General features: G+C 40.0%; 1 protein-coding gene across 1 annotated transcript; it reads right to left on the reverse strand.

Moving 5' to 3' along the window:
* Positions 1–257: 257 nt before the first annotated feature.
* On the reverse strand, positions 258–13,807 carry LOC308105471 (kelch-like protein 21). The gene is made up of 13 exons (XM_080456202.1): positions 13,748–13,807; positions 11,257–11,365; positions 10,941–11,135; positions 9,373–9,507; positions 9,086–9,277; positions 8,644–8,787; positions 8,290–8,425; positions 6,358–6,486; positions 4,591–4,734; positions 1,771–1,971; positions 1,439–1,588; positions 782–935; positions 258–683 (listed from the first exon to the last, which is right to left on the reverse strand). Exons 2-13 carry the CDS (start codon positions 11,335–11,337, stop codon positions 530–532), a joined length of 1,815 nt encoding a protein of 604 aa, XP_080312328.1. The 5' UTR covers positions 11,338–11,365; positions 13,748–13,807; the 3' UTR covers positions 258–529.
* Positions 13,808–15,671: the final 1,864 nt, after the last annotated feature.

Here is a 15,671-nt window from a genome sequence, read left to right on the forward strand (position 1 = left end):
TCCTTGTTTGTTTGTTTTTTGACTACTATGTATTTTGTGTTGTGAAGTGCACAGAGACCCCTTGGGGTGATGTTGCACTATAAATAAAAATAAACTGAAACTGAACTGATCATCTTCATTGTTTACATTATATCAATATAATCTAATCATATTATATATCCATCTATATTCTGACACATTTAGGGTTTTAGGATCTTATCGATTCTGGTTTGTTAACGATTCCCTCTTAACGATCCAATTCCTTAACGGACGATTCCTTATCAAACATTTTAATGAAAGCCAAACTGATATAGATTTTTTTTACACAAATGTAGTTAGGTTCCAAATGGGCCCTTACAGGTCTGCAACTCAAGAGTTATGGTGGTCCTTGAAATTAAAAAGTTTGAGAAGCACTGGTATTGTAATTGTATAGCAGACATGAAGTCCACATACCAGCTTCTGACAGAGTGACAAACCGGTTCCAAATGTGATGGAACCGATTCTGGTTCCTCAATGTTGGAGCCGGTTCCTCCGGTTCCGGACCCCAACCCTAGTCACCTTCAGAATCATCATCTATGGGATGACCATGATCCCTCCTCAGCTTGAGAGAGACACATTTGACACCGAAGCGGGCATCAGAGATCTGCCCCACAGTTTCCCACGTGTCCGTCTCTTCACAGTAGCACTCGATGTTACGGGCAGAACTAAATGAAGAGACACAAACAAACAGCCATTAAAGAAATGTCTGGTGTGGACAAGACAACACATTTTCTCAGACATTCATGGAGCAGCAGTGTCATACCTATCGTCAACAGCGTAGATCTTTCCATCCACCGCAGCCATGCTAGGCGAGTTGCGCTGCACTTGCATGGGGGCACACATGGTCCACTGGTTGGTCTTGGGGTTGTAGCACTCCATCCTATTTTCCATTGTTCTATTATTAAAATTCAGACCACCTATACACAAGCAAGAATTAACAGGATAGTGACTGTTAGTGTGTTTTATAACGTTTCCAGTGGTGGAAAGTAACTGAATACATTTACTCAAGTACTGTACTTTTAATTTACTTGCACGTTTCCTTTTGTCTTTTTTAATACTTCTACACCACTACAAGTCAGAGACAAATACTTTATTTTATTCATTTTTGCAATAATTTGCTAATTTTTATTATTTATACTAAACCTACATTAACTGATAAATGATTATTAAGCTATACAGCTACGCCACCTGTACCAGATCTAACATTAAAGTGATGAATACATTAATGCATTACTTATTACAATAATACAACTGTGAAACTGTGAAAAGGGCCGTTTGGTATTGCAAGCACATTTTAATTGTATGCCTATATTTTTGTACTTTCTCTTGAGTAAAAAAGTATTTCTATATTCTGGTATTGTTATTCTTACTCAAGTAAAAAAGAAAACAGTACTTCTTCCACCACTGACTGATAAGATACCTGTAACATAGATCTTTCCATTCAGCACACAAGCAGCTGATTTATTACGTGGAATCTGCATACGAGCAACTTCTGTCCACACAGATGTTTTAGGGTTGTACTTGGCCACCTGGGAGGACCGGTTTGGCTCGAAGAGACTTGGAGCACCACCTAGAGTCCAGGAGGACACACACGTCAAAACATTATTCATCGTCAACAGGAGAAGCATGAATACATAATAATATACATTTTCAGTGAACCATTATGCTTGAAATACACTAACACTACATGAAAAACACAATCTCATTAAAACCAGCATGCTGAACCTGCAGGTGCATAAATCTGTTCCATACCAATAAAATAGAGCTGTCCATCTAGTGCGACCACATCACAGCTGAGAGAATCGTAACGCTCTGCCACACCGTCACTAGAGTCCATGAGCTGCCAGGTGTCTGTGTTGGGGTTGTAGCGTTCCATGAAGAACTCACGCCCTAAATAATGGTCATCCCCGCAGGTCCCCACTGCAAACACATATCCATCCAGTTTCACCAGGCCTATGTAACATGTGGGGTTGAGCAGAGAAAAAATAAATTATTATAAATAAATATTATAATGATTATAATTAAATAACTGATTAAAGGGACACTTCGCCGATTTTGCAACCAGATCTTATTTTAATGAAGTTTAGGACTCAAGAAACAAGATCCTGGTTTTTTTTTGTGTATAATCTGTGTTTTTAGATATCTAGTCAAATTCGAATACATCGTGACGTTATTTACGTCACGAGAGATTGGTCTCATTCCTTTCCGCACTACATGTTGTCTCGACGCGTCTCAGTCAGACCAGCTCCAAAGACAGCCCGTAACACTTTGTTCAACCTTCTTTCCCCACTCGGCCACTCCCATTAGCTGCGGCCAGCGGGCAACCCCCCTTGCAGAGTGAGGCATTACTTTACCTGAGTTATCTTCTGATAGTTGTACTTGAATGTTGACATGAAATAATAATCCTGTTTAGTGTTTCATAAGCACAAGCGTAAAAAAAAAATATTACAGCGTGGAGTGGCGGCGCTGGTAAACAAACACCGTCGCGAAAGGCTAGGATCAGAATACCAAGGATTCGACAGTGATGTCACTACTATGCGACATGGAAGTAGAACTGCATAAAGATACCAAGGATTTGTCAGTGATATGACATCACTAACGAATCCTTGGACATATATGTAACTAGATGAACGTGTGCGAGGTACACGTTCTACAGCCAGTGTTGCCAGATATTGTGAGAGAAATAAGCAACCAGGTCTATGAAAACAAGCCCAAAAGAAGATAACTAGGCCAAGAGCACTTTACCTAGACATGGGATATTAATATTATATATTTGAGAATTGCCGATCTACAAGCTCACAACGCTTCGCGACCCATTGTGAGCTTGTAGATCTGCTATTTACAAAAAAATCTTGAGGGGGAAAAAGTGCAAAATGTGGAATATTTTTCACACATATTTGTTAGGGGCTCCCTGGCACAAATTATAATTTCAGATGGGGGTCTGTGGAAAAATACATGAACATGTTTGAGAACCACTGGTTTAAACAACAATCAAAACATTTGGAAACGAGCCCAAATATCAACTACATTTTAGAAAGAAGCCGCTTATAATAAGCAGACATGGCATTGTATTTTGTTGTTGGAGATCACACCCACATGCAACCTCCCCTCCCCACAAGGAGGCACAGTGCACCAAATTATGCAGCAGTCCAGTCAAACCCTAGTCAAACACACAGATTTCTTTATTTTTCTGGCCATAGGGTGCACATTTTAAATTGTGCTACTGTTATCTACTACAAATACTATTACCATTGAGTGATTGCAGTTTCTTCCAGGGGTGAAATGCTCCTTTAAGTGATGACCTTCCTTGGCCATATGCACTATGCAGCATCTCATTGGTTAACCAAGGCAAAAACACTTAGGGCCCTACTCAGTGCCGAAGTGGCTAAAGCCACCAATATGGGATTTAGGACTAGGCAAAGGGCGTTCCCCCACAAAAGTTGCTATTCTGGGACACCTGCATTACCCGCAAAACACGCGCACTACCCGTTACATTATGCATAGGTGTGGTTTGGGCGTTACAATGATAAAACCAATCACCGTGCCAGATGCTATTACCTTTAAGAGAAGACTGTGCTAGCCATTATCCCCAATCCAATCTTACACACTCCTTTCTCCCTGTCTGCAGTGTTGCCTGGTCTGATTATTATAAGCCACATTGGGCTTGTTTTTATGAAGTTGCTTGTAAATAATGGTAGAATGGTTGTGAGCTTGTAGATCGTCTATTTTCAAATAGCCAACATATATAAATATGCACATTGTTTAATGGATGACATATAGGTTTGAAGTGCTCAAGTGCTCATGTGGGCTATTATAGTTGCTTCTTTTGGGCTTGTTTTCATAGACCTGGTTTCTTATTTCTGTCGCAAATTCTGGCTCCTCCCGCAGTAGCGAGACGCTGTGAGGATTTTACATGGAAACATACACCCGACAAATCGACGATTGGTTTCTAAGCTCTGGCCTTTGATTGCCTTTCAATAAAACCACATTTGATAGACATATCACCTACATGTTACTGATTAGAGAGAATTTAATATTTTTGTAATCAGTTCATTATTTCCTGCGTAATCAATGAATAAAACTGACGTGTGTAATCTGGCGAGCAAACCAAGCTCTACCAAACCAAGTTGGCTCCGAGTTGGCAGTTTGCGGGTGGTTTCAGATTCCGCTATATGCTTTCCCAAAGGTGTGTGGGCAGAATAGCAATTTTGGGGATATAGCAACAACACTGAAGTGATGTCATTATCCTGCAGTTGGAACTGATACATTTTGCTACCTGTACAGATGCCTTTTCCCATTTTAATACATATTCATGTAATTAGATATAAAAGTAACTGATATTGTCTAGAATTATATTCTGAAATGTGTACATTTGGTTTACAAATGTGGCTATTTGGAAACAGACCATCTACTAAATGATGAGATACGTAGTGAACCTGTAGATTTGTTATTATTTGAAATAAAACAATAATACTATATTGCATTTCAAAAATCTATTGCCCATTACCTGCCTAAAATAGGGCAACCATGGTTAATGTGGTTAATTTGAATGTGATAGTTTGAAAATCTTACTCAATTCATCGAGTGGCTCTTTCATGGGAGCCATTTCCAACCATGAGTTATGGTGAACATCATAGCGCCAAAACTCACTGTTGTTATAATAAGCCCGTTCGTCACAAACATAGAATTGGCCTCCGGCCAAATACAGAGAGGAGCCTATGGTGGAAGAAGAGCAGAATTAAAACAAGAAATAAGATTTAGATACACGACTTTACATTTCTTCACAGATCTTCTATCTTATTGTGATGGTTTACTTATAAAGCCAAGGATATCACCAAAACAGCGCCAGTGTGTTGTGAAATAAGCTGCCAGGTAGGCTATATAATAAACTTTATTTGTATAGCACGTTTCATGACATGAAATGCAGCTCAAAAAGTGTTTTACAGAGCAAGAATAAAGCACAAGTGCTTTACAGAAAAAGTACAAATAATTTAACAATAAAGCAAAAAAGAAAAGCAACAGCATAAAAAGAAAATATATATAGCAAAAAAGAATCAGGCAAAAGGGCATGAGAACATGAATAACAGAGATTTAAAACTCAACTAAAAGCAAGAGTGAAGAAATAGGTCTTGAGCTGTGCTTTGAAGCTATCCACAGAGGCTGCCTGTCTTAGGTGTAATGGGAGTTTATTCCAAGCCGTCGGCCCGTAAGAGCATCACCGTGTTGTTTGTAAGTCATTGTAGGCACTTCGAGCAGGTCAGCACTAAAAGACCTGAGGGGGGCGCTTTGGAACATATCTAGGCAGAAAGTCATAGAGGTAGGAAGGTGCCAGACCATTGAGAGCTTTATAAACGAGTAAAATAATTTAAAAATCAATCCTAAAAAACAACCGGGAGCCAGTTTTAGTTAGAACCCTAATTAACAGAAAAAAAGTGCATTGCAGTAATCAAGCGTAAAGAGGAAACAAAAGTGTGGAGCAACGTTTTGCATCGTTCAACGATAGATAGGCTCTAATTCGTGCAATATTTCTAAGATGAAAGAAGGCAATCTTGGTAACATGATTAATGTATGTATTAAAATACAATTCAGAATCAATAATAACCCACCAGGTTCTTTACTGTAGTGTTACTTTCTACAGTCAGGTTACAGAGTCTACTTATTATTGATTCCCTCTGCTCACTAGAACCAATAATGAGAACTTCTGTCTTATATATACCAACCTCACCACTGGCGGCATGCAGTACAATAGGTAACATTCTTGTAGTAACATTTAGACAACACCCTGCCTGTGATCTATCAGCAATTAAAATGGTCAAAAATCACTGTTTCCAGTATTCCTTGAATACTACTGCCTGTCAATCATTGCGAACGCGGAAGGAGGCGCGGCGAAGGTGAGAAAAAAGAAAATCTGCTCCTCCGACAACAATAGATACATTGGCTGCCTTTCTATTGACTGCCCCTCTATTGACTGCCCCTCTATTGGCTGCCCCTCACGTATCAAACAAAAGCAGCCATTCACCTTTTACCAACAACACTAAATTGTCCCCGTTATGCAAGCCTAAATAGAATAACATTCAATATACATTGTGGGCTAATAAATAGGCTTACATATTGGTTATTTCAAACAGCGATCGCTCACGTGAGCGTGCTAATTATCTTGTATGTGTGTGCAAGATTACATTGATTCCTATGAATGGCAGCTTGTCCAACATGATGGTTGCTAAGCTAGCATTGAACAAACGCCATCGTTGGGTGGGGCTTAGCGATCACTCTATTCAAGGTAAAACAGTAGGATCCATTACAGGTCCTAAATTGATTGACTCTGATGGTAATCCTCACCTGATGTAACCACAGCATACCCGCTTAATACCAAGGGCAGTCGTCCAAGAGTCTTCCACTGATTGGTCAGTGGATCAAAGCTCTCAACTTTGCCCTTTGAAGTTTTAGTCTGTCCCAACGTCACAATCACTTCAACAAACAGAGGAGAAGGAGCAGGTCAGACAGAGTAGATTTAAGAGTTGAAGGAGAAACCAAATGTATTTGGTTGAGCTTTCAGTGTGGCAGCCCCAACCCTCTGGAACTCTCTCCCCAGAGAGGCAGCACAAAATTAGCAGTCACTGAATGAATCTCATGGAGAAAATTTGTATGCATTTTGACATGTATAAAAGCGCAAAAAACTAAATGAAAGCTTGAATTGTAAACTTAAAACAATGAATGCATGATGCAACTAGAAAACGTGCTCCTCAGAGCACAGGTCTCTGCCAGGTCAGGTAGGTTATTGGGGCCTCCTGGTGGCGATATAACAGGCCAATGTGAAAATGGTGCTATTTCTTCCTCAGCCTTTCACGGCAATCGGACTGGTGCGTTCATGGTTTGAGGCATTTTGTTAAAAAAAATTGTTTAGCAAAAATCGGCCTGTTCGTCGCACTAGAACAGGTCAATGTGAAAAGGGTGGCATTTCTTCCTTGGCCTAGTGGGAATATGCGTGCAAAATTTCACGGAAATTGATTTGAGGCATTTTGTCAAAAAAACAATCATGCAAACTTTGGAGGCCAATGTTAGCCAATCAGGAAGAAATATAAAAAATCGGACGGATCCATCTTGATCACATGACTATAGAGATACTGTGTACCGATTTGCATGATGTTTGGATAAGATCTGCAGGAGTAATAAAGTAATATAAAAACGTGGTTAACAAAAGTCGGCCTCCTGGTGACGCTATAAAAGACAGATGTGAAAAATGAGTTTTTTTCTTGGCCTCTAGGGAGTGTGCTACAAAGTTTTACACAGATCAATCCAGTTATGGGTAAAAACGCGAATCGGCCTGTTATAGCGCCACCATGAGAATGATTTGAAAAAGTGGTATTCCTCTGCCTAGTGGGAATGTGTGTGCAACATTCCACAGCAATTGCACACTGTGTTCATGATTTGAGGCATTTTGTTCAAAACTGACCACTCCTGCAAACGTTGGAAGCCAATCTTAGCCAATCAGGATGGAATATGAAAAATCCGAAAGACCTGTTTGGTTTAATGACTATAGAGATACTGTGCACTGATTTGCGTGATGTTTGGACAAAATCTGTATGAATAATATATATTTTTAAAGGATCACTTGATCAATCCTTTTTTAACATTTAGTTTTAACATAAAATTTTGTACGGGCTGACACATTTTCCGTGCAAGCAACACAGAAGTGCGCAGCGCGTCCTGAAAGACTTCATTAAAATTCTCCGTCACCGTCATCCACACAAGTATGTTTATAAATACCTTGTGACTGTTAAGTTATATCACCAGCCGATCAAACAATACGAGCTTGTAGATCTGCTATTTTTTCCACCACTGCTCTCTCGAACCTGGTGATTAATCATTAACCCACAGGATTTATTTGTGTCCGTCTTATTAAAAAAAGACAATGCCTACATAAAAGGGAAACTTAGATGGCGTCTTTTGCAACATAGTAGGCCTCTGTCCATCGAGGCTCTTTACACTGATTGGGGACGCATTTGGGATAAAAGAGAAAGTGATTCATTTCAGACACGCAGCAAAATACTTTTTCCCCTTTTTTACTGTGCGGAACCCGGGGGGGTGGGGGGGGGGGGGGGTCAACATGAGATGGTCAGTATTATAGAGACTATTATGTGCCGTATCGGATCGGAATTAATCGGAATCGGATCTGTTTTGATGCTGCCTGATCGGAATCGGATCGGATCGCAAAAACATTTATCGCAGCACCTCTAGGTAGAACATGCATGCATGTGTTCAGCAGGGTACCTGTGGTCCTGCGTGGGCGTGATGTGTTACAGTAGGGACGATCCTTGGCCTCAGAGATGAACCTCTGGCTCTGAGGCTCAACCACAGTGAGGAGGTAGGAGGGACTGACGAGAGGCAGACGGATGTGCTGGAGCACCTAAAAGAATGCATAGAACACTGAGTATTTACTAATCAAACTGGAACAACATTATATAATAACAATGCATATTACCGGCCAGTACCACATATAGAGTAGATGCCAAGCATGTATTGGAAAGTCACTCTAGAAACTAACTTGCATTTAGAAGACCCCTGACACATTGATAGGCAGAGACCTCTGATCGTCTGGTAAGGTGAGACTAAGAAATGACTGACCTTTTCAAAGCTCTGCTTGCGGGTAGGACACTTGTCTAGCCACAGCATGGCAGACTCAAACACCATGTCCTCCTTGGGCACATTGAGATGGTCACTGGAGAGAACCTCTGTCAGTCTTTCCACAGAGAGAGACAGGAACTCTTCCTATTGGTAGAAAACAAAATACAGTAGATTAGCCGATCGATGGAGAAGACTGTTCTCATACTTCACACTGAAGTAACATTTTCTGCGCGCTCACTGGTGATAGATGGTTTGTTTAGTGAAATTGACCGGTATATGTAGCTTATTAATGTATATCCAATCACTGTGACAGATTGAATGTTTCTACCTCAGTTGTGGTGGTGGGAGGTTGAGTAATAGTAAAAAAAAAAAAGTTATAGCAAAAAAAAGCCAACAACAGACTAAATCAACTCGGGAAATGTATGCTTCCTCAAAGACTGACCTGCTGGTAGATGTCACTGAAGTGATCCAGAATGTAATCCATGCTGTGTTTCACCAACATTTCACAGGAGATGTCATCGGCACAGCAGTAAAACTCTACACAGTTGTTTATGTCCATGTGACGCATCATGTATTTACAGCAGAACTCTCGAACAGCAGTGACATCAAACAAGTCTGATGCTGCTAGCAGGGCCTAGAGCAAATGAACAAAATGTGTTTATTAAGCACTGACGTCATGTCGGACAAACATGGTGACAATGAATGAGGTTTAAGATGATAATACATTACCTTCACATTATCAGTAGAGATGGAGACCTTAGAAGTGTAGGCATAGTTCACCAGCAAACCAATCATCTGAGGCTCCACTCCACTGATGGTCACCCTTTCCTGTGTGGACTCCATCATACCAGATGTAAACATGGCCTGTGCAGGTTGAAAAGCTGAATGGTTGGCTTGGGTGTGTTTATGGCTTAGGCCTTTCTTATTTACATTGTGTCAACGGTTAATTGAATTAATTGGATATAGCATGGAAATAGCATGATGATCGGTTCCCCTTAAAGCCAAGGCAGAATTGAAATATATTTGCGTAACAGCAGGTCAATAAAAGTGTCAGTGTTTCCCCTATATGCATTTAACATTGGCGGCACGCTACGCCTTGTTTTTGGTTGCCACAGCTTGATTTTTTATGCGACGAGTTGTGAGCTTGTAGGTCTCCTGTGAAACGGTTCTCCCTAGGGTAACAGCTTTCTATGGGTCACAAAGGTTTCAGTAACCTACTAGGCTCCAAATAACTTTTAGGCAATAGCTTGCCTGTACATCATCGCAGCATATCAAATCAAGTTGCAACAGATGTATTTGTTTTGTCTAGAGCTCGCAGTCGTGCCAAGTCCATGCTTTTCCAGTTATAGTATTTACAGTACAAAAGCTCCCTCGCCCCCCCTCCTCTCATTCACGTCACTATTTTCAACCCAAATGCCTGTTGCTGGGACGCATCTGACTGCTGAGTTCTTGAGCTGGAGAAAACCTCAGAGGACACAGACTTCAGCATAAACATTTGGATTTCATTTGCGCTACGTTTCTATGTAAAATGTGCAGGTTTCTCAGCTGTTCAATAAGCCTCTAATTACCCCACTTGTCCCATCGAAGCAGCAGGCATTTTAAATTAAAATATATCCACGCTGACGCTGGTTGTAGCTGCTATAGTAGAGCTTTTCAAACGCAGAGCTACAGTATGTGAATAGCTGTACTATCTCAGCCCAAATCGCCTGTTGCCTACAACGAGCGATGATTTGGGAGTGGAAGGTAACTAACGCTAGCTGCAGAAAGTTTAGAATCCGACCCCCTTTCTCTTTTCTTTAATGTTTTTATGTTTTTATGTCTTTATGGTTTCAAGGTGTGTTTATTTGTATTTTGTGTATGGTATGTCTTGTCTCGTTTAATTACCAGCAGTGTCGATATTTGAATATGATTGTTATTGTGTTGTTTATTGTATGTCTTGTCTAAATATCCTTGCATCAAAGTTGAAAAAGAAATCCTGTATGTTTGTCAAAAAAGATGAAAAATAAAGTACAAATCGTAAAAAAAAAGAATCCGACCCCCTTCATTTGGGAGAAAAAGAAAGCGGTCGGTGGTGTTGCGTCACTGAAACAATGACTGATAGACAGACATAATGGACTTGAGCTGAGCTGCTGTTTTGGTTGTCAATAGCCAGAGTGACACTGTCAATCTCAGACACCTGACTTAATATGTGGGGGAAAAAATATAATTTAAATTAAAACCATTTTTTTTAAAGATATGGCGCTCTTGGCGCCATAGTTACAACTTCATCCTAGGGGAAACACTGAGTGTGTATTTACCTCAAAGTAAGGGCTGAAGGAGGCCAGTACAGTACGATGGCAGGGGACCTCCTGTTCCTCACAGCACAGAACTACATCACACAAGGTACTGTTGAGACGCAGCCTGTTGAGACCCTCTAAGACCTTGTTGGGATGGTTGGGGTCCACAAACATCTCAGCATCCAGGGAGGATAGAGGTACACTGGTGCCGTCCTCCTGAAGTGCAACGACAACAACATCCAGACAGATGGAGATTTATAAATCAGACAAATAAACTACTATTCATCTGTGAGTCATGTTACTGATCTGGTAATGATGCTTGAAAGCTGTCACTCACATGGTCAGTGTCCAGTCTCATCCTCTTGGCAGCCTGTGGTGATTCTCTCTGGCAGGCAGCATCCAGGATGTTGTCAGCCATGTCTGAGGTGAGGTGAGGTGGGTCTCGTCTGCAGAGAGAACACACAACATTACTGTTACATGTGGTCACACAGTGAAATCCTCAGTGTTCATTTAACTCTGAGAGGGTACAAATGGAACCTTGATGGAATGAACATGATTCACCTGTCTTCGTCTTTTTATTGCCTGTTGATCACAGTGATTTAATTCAACTCAGGCTGAGCATTAGTGAAATGAGGTCGTTATAATGTGGTAAGATGTGATTGTGAACGAATGCAGTATTGGAGTTAAAATGCAAAGAAACAGCTTCTTCACTTGTTAGTGTATTGTTATAATAATACTAAAACTTTATTTGTATAGCACTTTTTAAAAATATGTTACAAAGTTGTACTATGCAGAAAAATGCTGGTTAATTGTTCACATCATGTTATTGATAACCATAGATTTGTTTTTGTGCTATTTAGACAGCATACTGTTTAAACAGAACAGAACTGTTTAAACTTTGAAGCACTAAACTGTTTTCTTTGCACTCTATTTATGGGACCATTTAGCCAGCTATTTGACTATAGGGTTCATGTCATTTACTCTGATCTTACTGTTGGAAGTCACTCTGGATCAGAGTGTCTGCTAAATACCTAAAATGTATTTGTAATGCACAAGGTGACCACAGAGGTGCAGCAGAGAGCCTCTCATCACTGCTTGACCATAATAATGGTTATAATAACCAGTCTATCAACAGGATAGACAGACTTCACTCCACATACCTACAGTGGGAGACATGATGAAATACCCCAGCATACATACCAGTATTAACATTACAGTGATATCTAAGGAAGAATACAGGGTATTCCTCACTGCTGCACACATACATAGCTGCATTGATAGTATAGTGGTATAGAAGTATACAGACTATATAGATCACTGCAACATGGTACATAGCAGCATTAATGTCACACTGCTATCTATAGAAGAATACATGCCATTTTACATCACTGCAACATAGTACATAGCAGCATTAATGTTACAGTGCTATCTATAGAAGGATGGTAACCTGGCATCCCTATTGTGGGCTTGCCATTAAATGAAAATAATTTAATGCGTTTTCAAAATATTAAAAAAAACAGATCTACAAGCTCAGTCGGTGAAGTATAAGTACAGTATAGCTACTGTACAGATGTCCCCTTCACACAAATCCCCTCCACCAAGTGTGTATGTATGTGGACCGAATATGAATGTATGTGTGCAATCACTTCATTTACACAAGTATATTATGGTATATGTACTGTATGCTAATACCGTCTGTGTAAACTTATTTCAATGCATCAACCTCATTGAGAGAAATACATGACATGTGCAAACACACTTGGCAATAAGCATTATTCTGATTGTGTTTCTGGAGTATTTATCCTGTATTAGTAGTACAGTAGTAGTATTATCTAACCATGATGTAAGCAGCATCAGCACTAACCAGGTGATCAAATAATGAATGAGGAGGAAATGGATTCAAGCAGACGTTGATTATGGGGTGATGGGGTCTACTTTAATATCAAACTCTGGTCTACATGTGTCTTTATTAGCCTTAGAGCAAGACTATCATGTGTTTTATCGAGTCACACTTTTACTTTCATATCTATTAGAGTCTTAGCTCCACCCCCTCAGTTTGCCCTGGAATGTCACCAGTAAAGCCCGTATTTCTCTGAACATGTACAAAGGCAAAATATAAGGTGCTTTCCCGCTTGCCCCAAATGTTAACTAGGGGTCCGGCGTGTTTGTGTAATGTATTAGTCCATATGTTTCAATTAAGAAGTGTTTTAATCCCGTCTGTGGCCGATTCTGTCGGAAGTTCCCAATGGGCGGTAGTGACGGGGCGCATCCGGTGAAAGTCGGAATTACACTCAATGTAAACAGGAAGTAAACGAGGGGGAAGAAATGGCGTTCGGCCACAGACGGGATTAAAACACTTCTTTATAGAAAGATATGGATTAATACATTAAACAAACACTCCGGACACCTAGTTAACATTTGGGGCAGGCGGGAAAGTACCTTATAGTTTGCATTTGTACATGTTAGGAGAAATACGGGCTTTACTGGTGATATTCCAAGCAAACTAGGGGGGAGGTGGTCACTAAGACTCAAAAGGTTTTAAAAAAACGATAAAACACATCTACGAGAGTCTTCATCTAATGCTATGTCTTTATCCCACCATTACTTCCACATCACCATCACTGCCTCCTGGTTAAACAACTCACTGGTTCTTCCTTTACTCACCATCTCTATTAAACACCATTCTAACATCAGCCTCAATCCAACGTCCAACTGTAAACAAGCTCTCACAACACGCAAACGACACAAACATAACGTACACATGTATATTTGTACAACACACGTAAAACTCATGAACACAAAGAAAAACACACCTTAAATAAACATACCTCGTTGTTTTAGACGTTTTAAACTTTAACGACAAACACACTTTCCTCCCACAGCTACTCTTCAAAGTGACGAGGTGTTACACCTAACTGTTTCCTCCTAACAACAACACACTACTGAAGATCAGTTCCGGACACAAAAACTCCTGATAAGTTGTTGTGACCTGCAGGCAGGGACGCCGACTTTTGTGCGCGACCATGGGGGCTGAACTTGACCTAGACCAGCCCCGCCCCCCGCGGTCGCGACCGGGAAAAAAAAGTCTCTCTTTTTTTCATTGAGTAATTTATTTACAGTTTGCCAATAGTACAGTGGTGCGATTTTACAAGGGCTTTTTATTGCACACTACTCACTTTCAGCATGTTTCAACATTTCAGCACCATATCAACAAAGTAGCCTATAGGCCTAATTAATTAATGGCATTGCACCGACATTATGCAAGAAGACATTTATTGATGATCTCACAAAAGATAACGTGCTACAAGCACTAGCAGAACGCTTATAACATTGTAGAGGTTTTTTATATAATTTAGCTAATTATATCTTTTTGTCTATTTTAATTGTGGAGGATCCTTCTCGCTCCCTCTCTCTGTCTCTCTTGTTGACTGTGCTGTGCCTTCGGTGCTGCTTTGTGCGTCATGATGAATCTAAAAATGAAGAAAGTTTTATATAAAAGCCCTTTACATATACCACACATAAGTAGGCTATACTTAAAATAATCAGACAACTTGTCTTAAAATCAGTTAAAAATAATGGCAGTAAAATGGGATTTATCAGCCAGTGGTTTTCAACCTTTTTCATGCCATGGACCCCTACATTGCTGCTTACTATACTTAAAGGCTATACTTAAAATAATCACACAACTTGTTTTTACTTGAATTACTTTATTTATAGCATGAAAATTAAAACCACCTTAAACAGTTTAATTATTTTAGAGATTTGAGCTAAAGGTAAAGGGGGTAAACTAAACTTTACAGTAATTGCAATCAAACTTTAAAAAAAACCACCTTAAACAGTTTAATTATTTTATAGATTTGAGCTGCACTCATGTTATGAAAGGTGCTATTTTCGTTTCATTTTAGTTATACTGTACAGTAAAATCAATCAAACTAAAATAATTCAAAGAAACAAGAAGAATCAGGTTTAATTGTCACATTAGGACGGTTTACACATCAGAGCAGGTTTACAAGGGCTGGGTGAGGTTGTTACATTCCTACATTCCTGCGCTATTGTTCTATAGGTGTTAACGGCCGGCTCGTTGAATGCGTCTCTCTCGCGGCCGGCCGTCGCGGGCAACATTTGAATTTGAATGGAATTAAATTGGACACACTGAAATGATGAGGGGGCTCATCATCTGACTGTGGGGGCTCTAGCCCCGGCGCCCCCACGTCATCGGCGCCCCTGCATGCAGGGGAGCTATAACACAAACATTCCAAGAAAGCAGCAGGGCTGAGGAAAGCTTTTGTTAAACAGCTTTATAAATGAATAAAAATGAATAAATGCAGAACCCTCCTCATTGATAAAGCTTTTCCTCCGAGGTGGAAAGACTGGTGACGCGAGGTTAGATAAAGCTGCAGGACAGTGTAAGCAATGAGCTGTCCCATAAATATCTCCACTGGTGAATGATTTATAGCAATCAAGTCTAAATTTGCAAACATTCGGCGGAAATAGCAGATCTACAAGCTCTTGTGAAGTATAAGGTTAAAATGTTAAATGATATACTCCACACACAAAGGTTTGAGAGTGGAACTCAAACCATGAAGCCTAAATATATCTGTTTATTCCAATACATTCAAATACTGATTCAACTATTGTCTTGTTAGAATAAACAAAATAAAAGAGCAATACATATTCATCCAAAGACAGACAGATTTCAGTGTCACTCTTAATCTACTTGAGAACCTGTTTGTCCACCATGACCTCTGTTTT

Source organism: Gymnoscopelus braueri, assembly GCF_963280865.1.
Source record: "Gymnoscopelus braueri genome assembly, chromosome: 17".
In the NCBI taxonomy this organism is placed as follows: Eukaryota; Metazoa; Chordata; class Actinopteri; order Myctophiformes; family Myctophidae; genus Gymnoscopelus; species Gymnoscopelus braueri.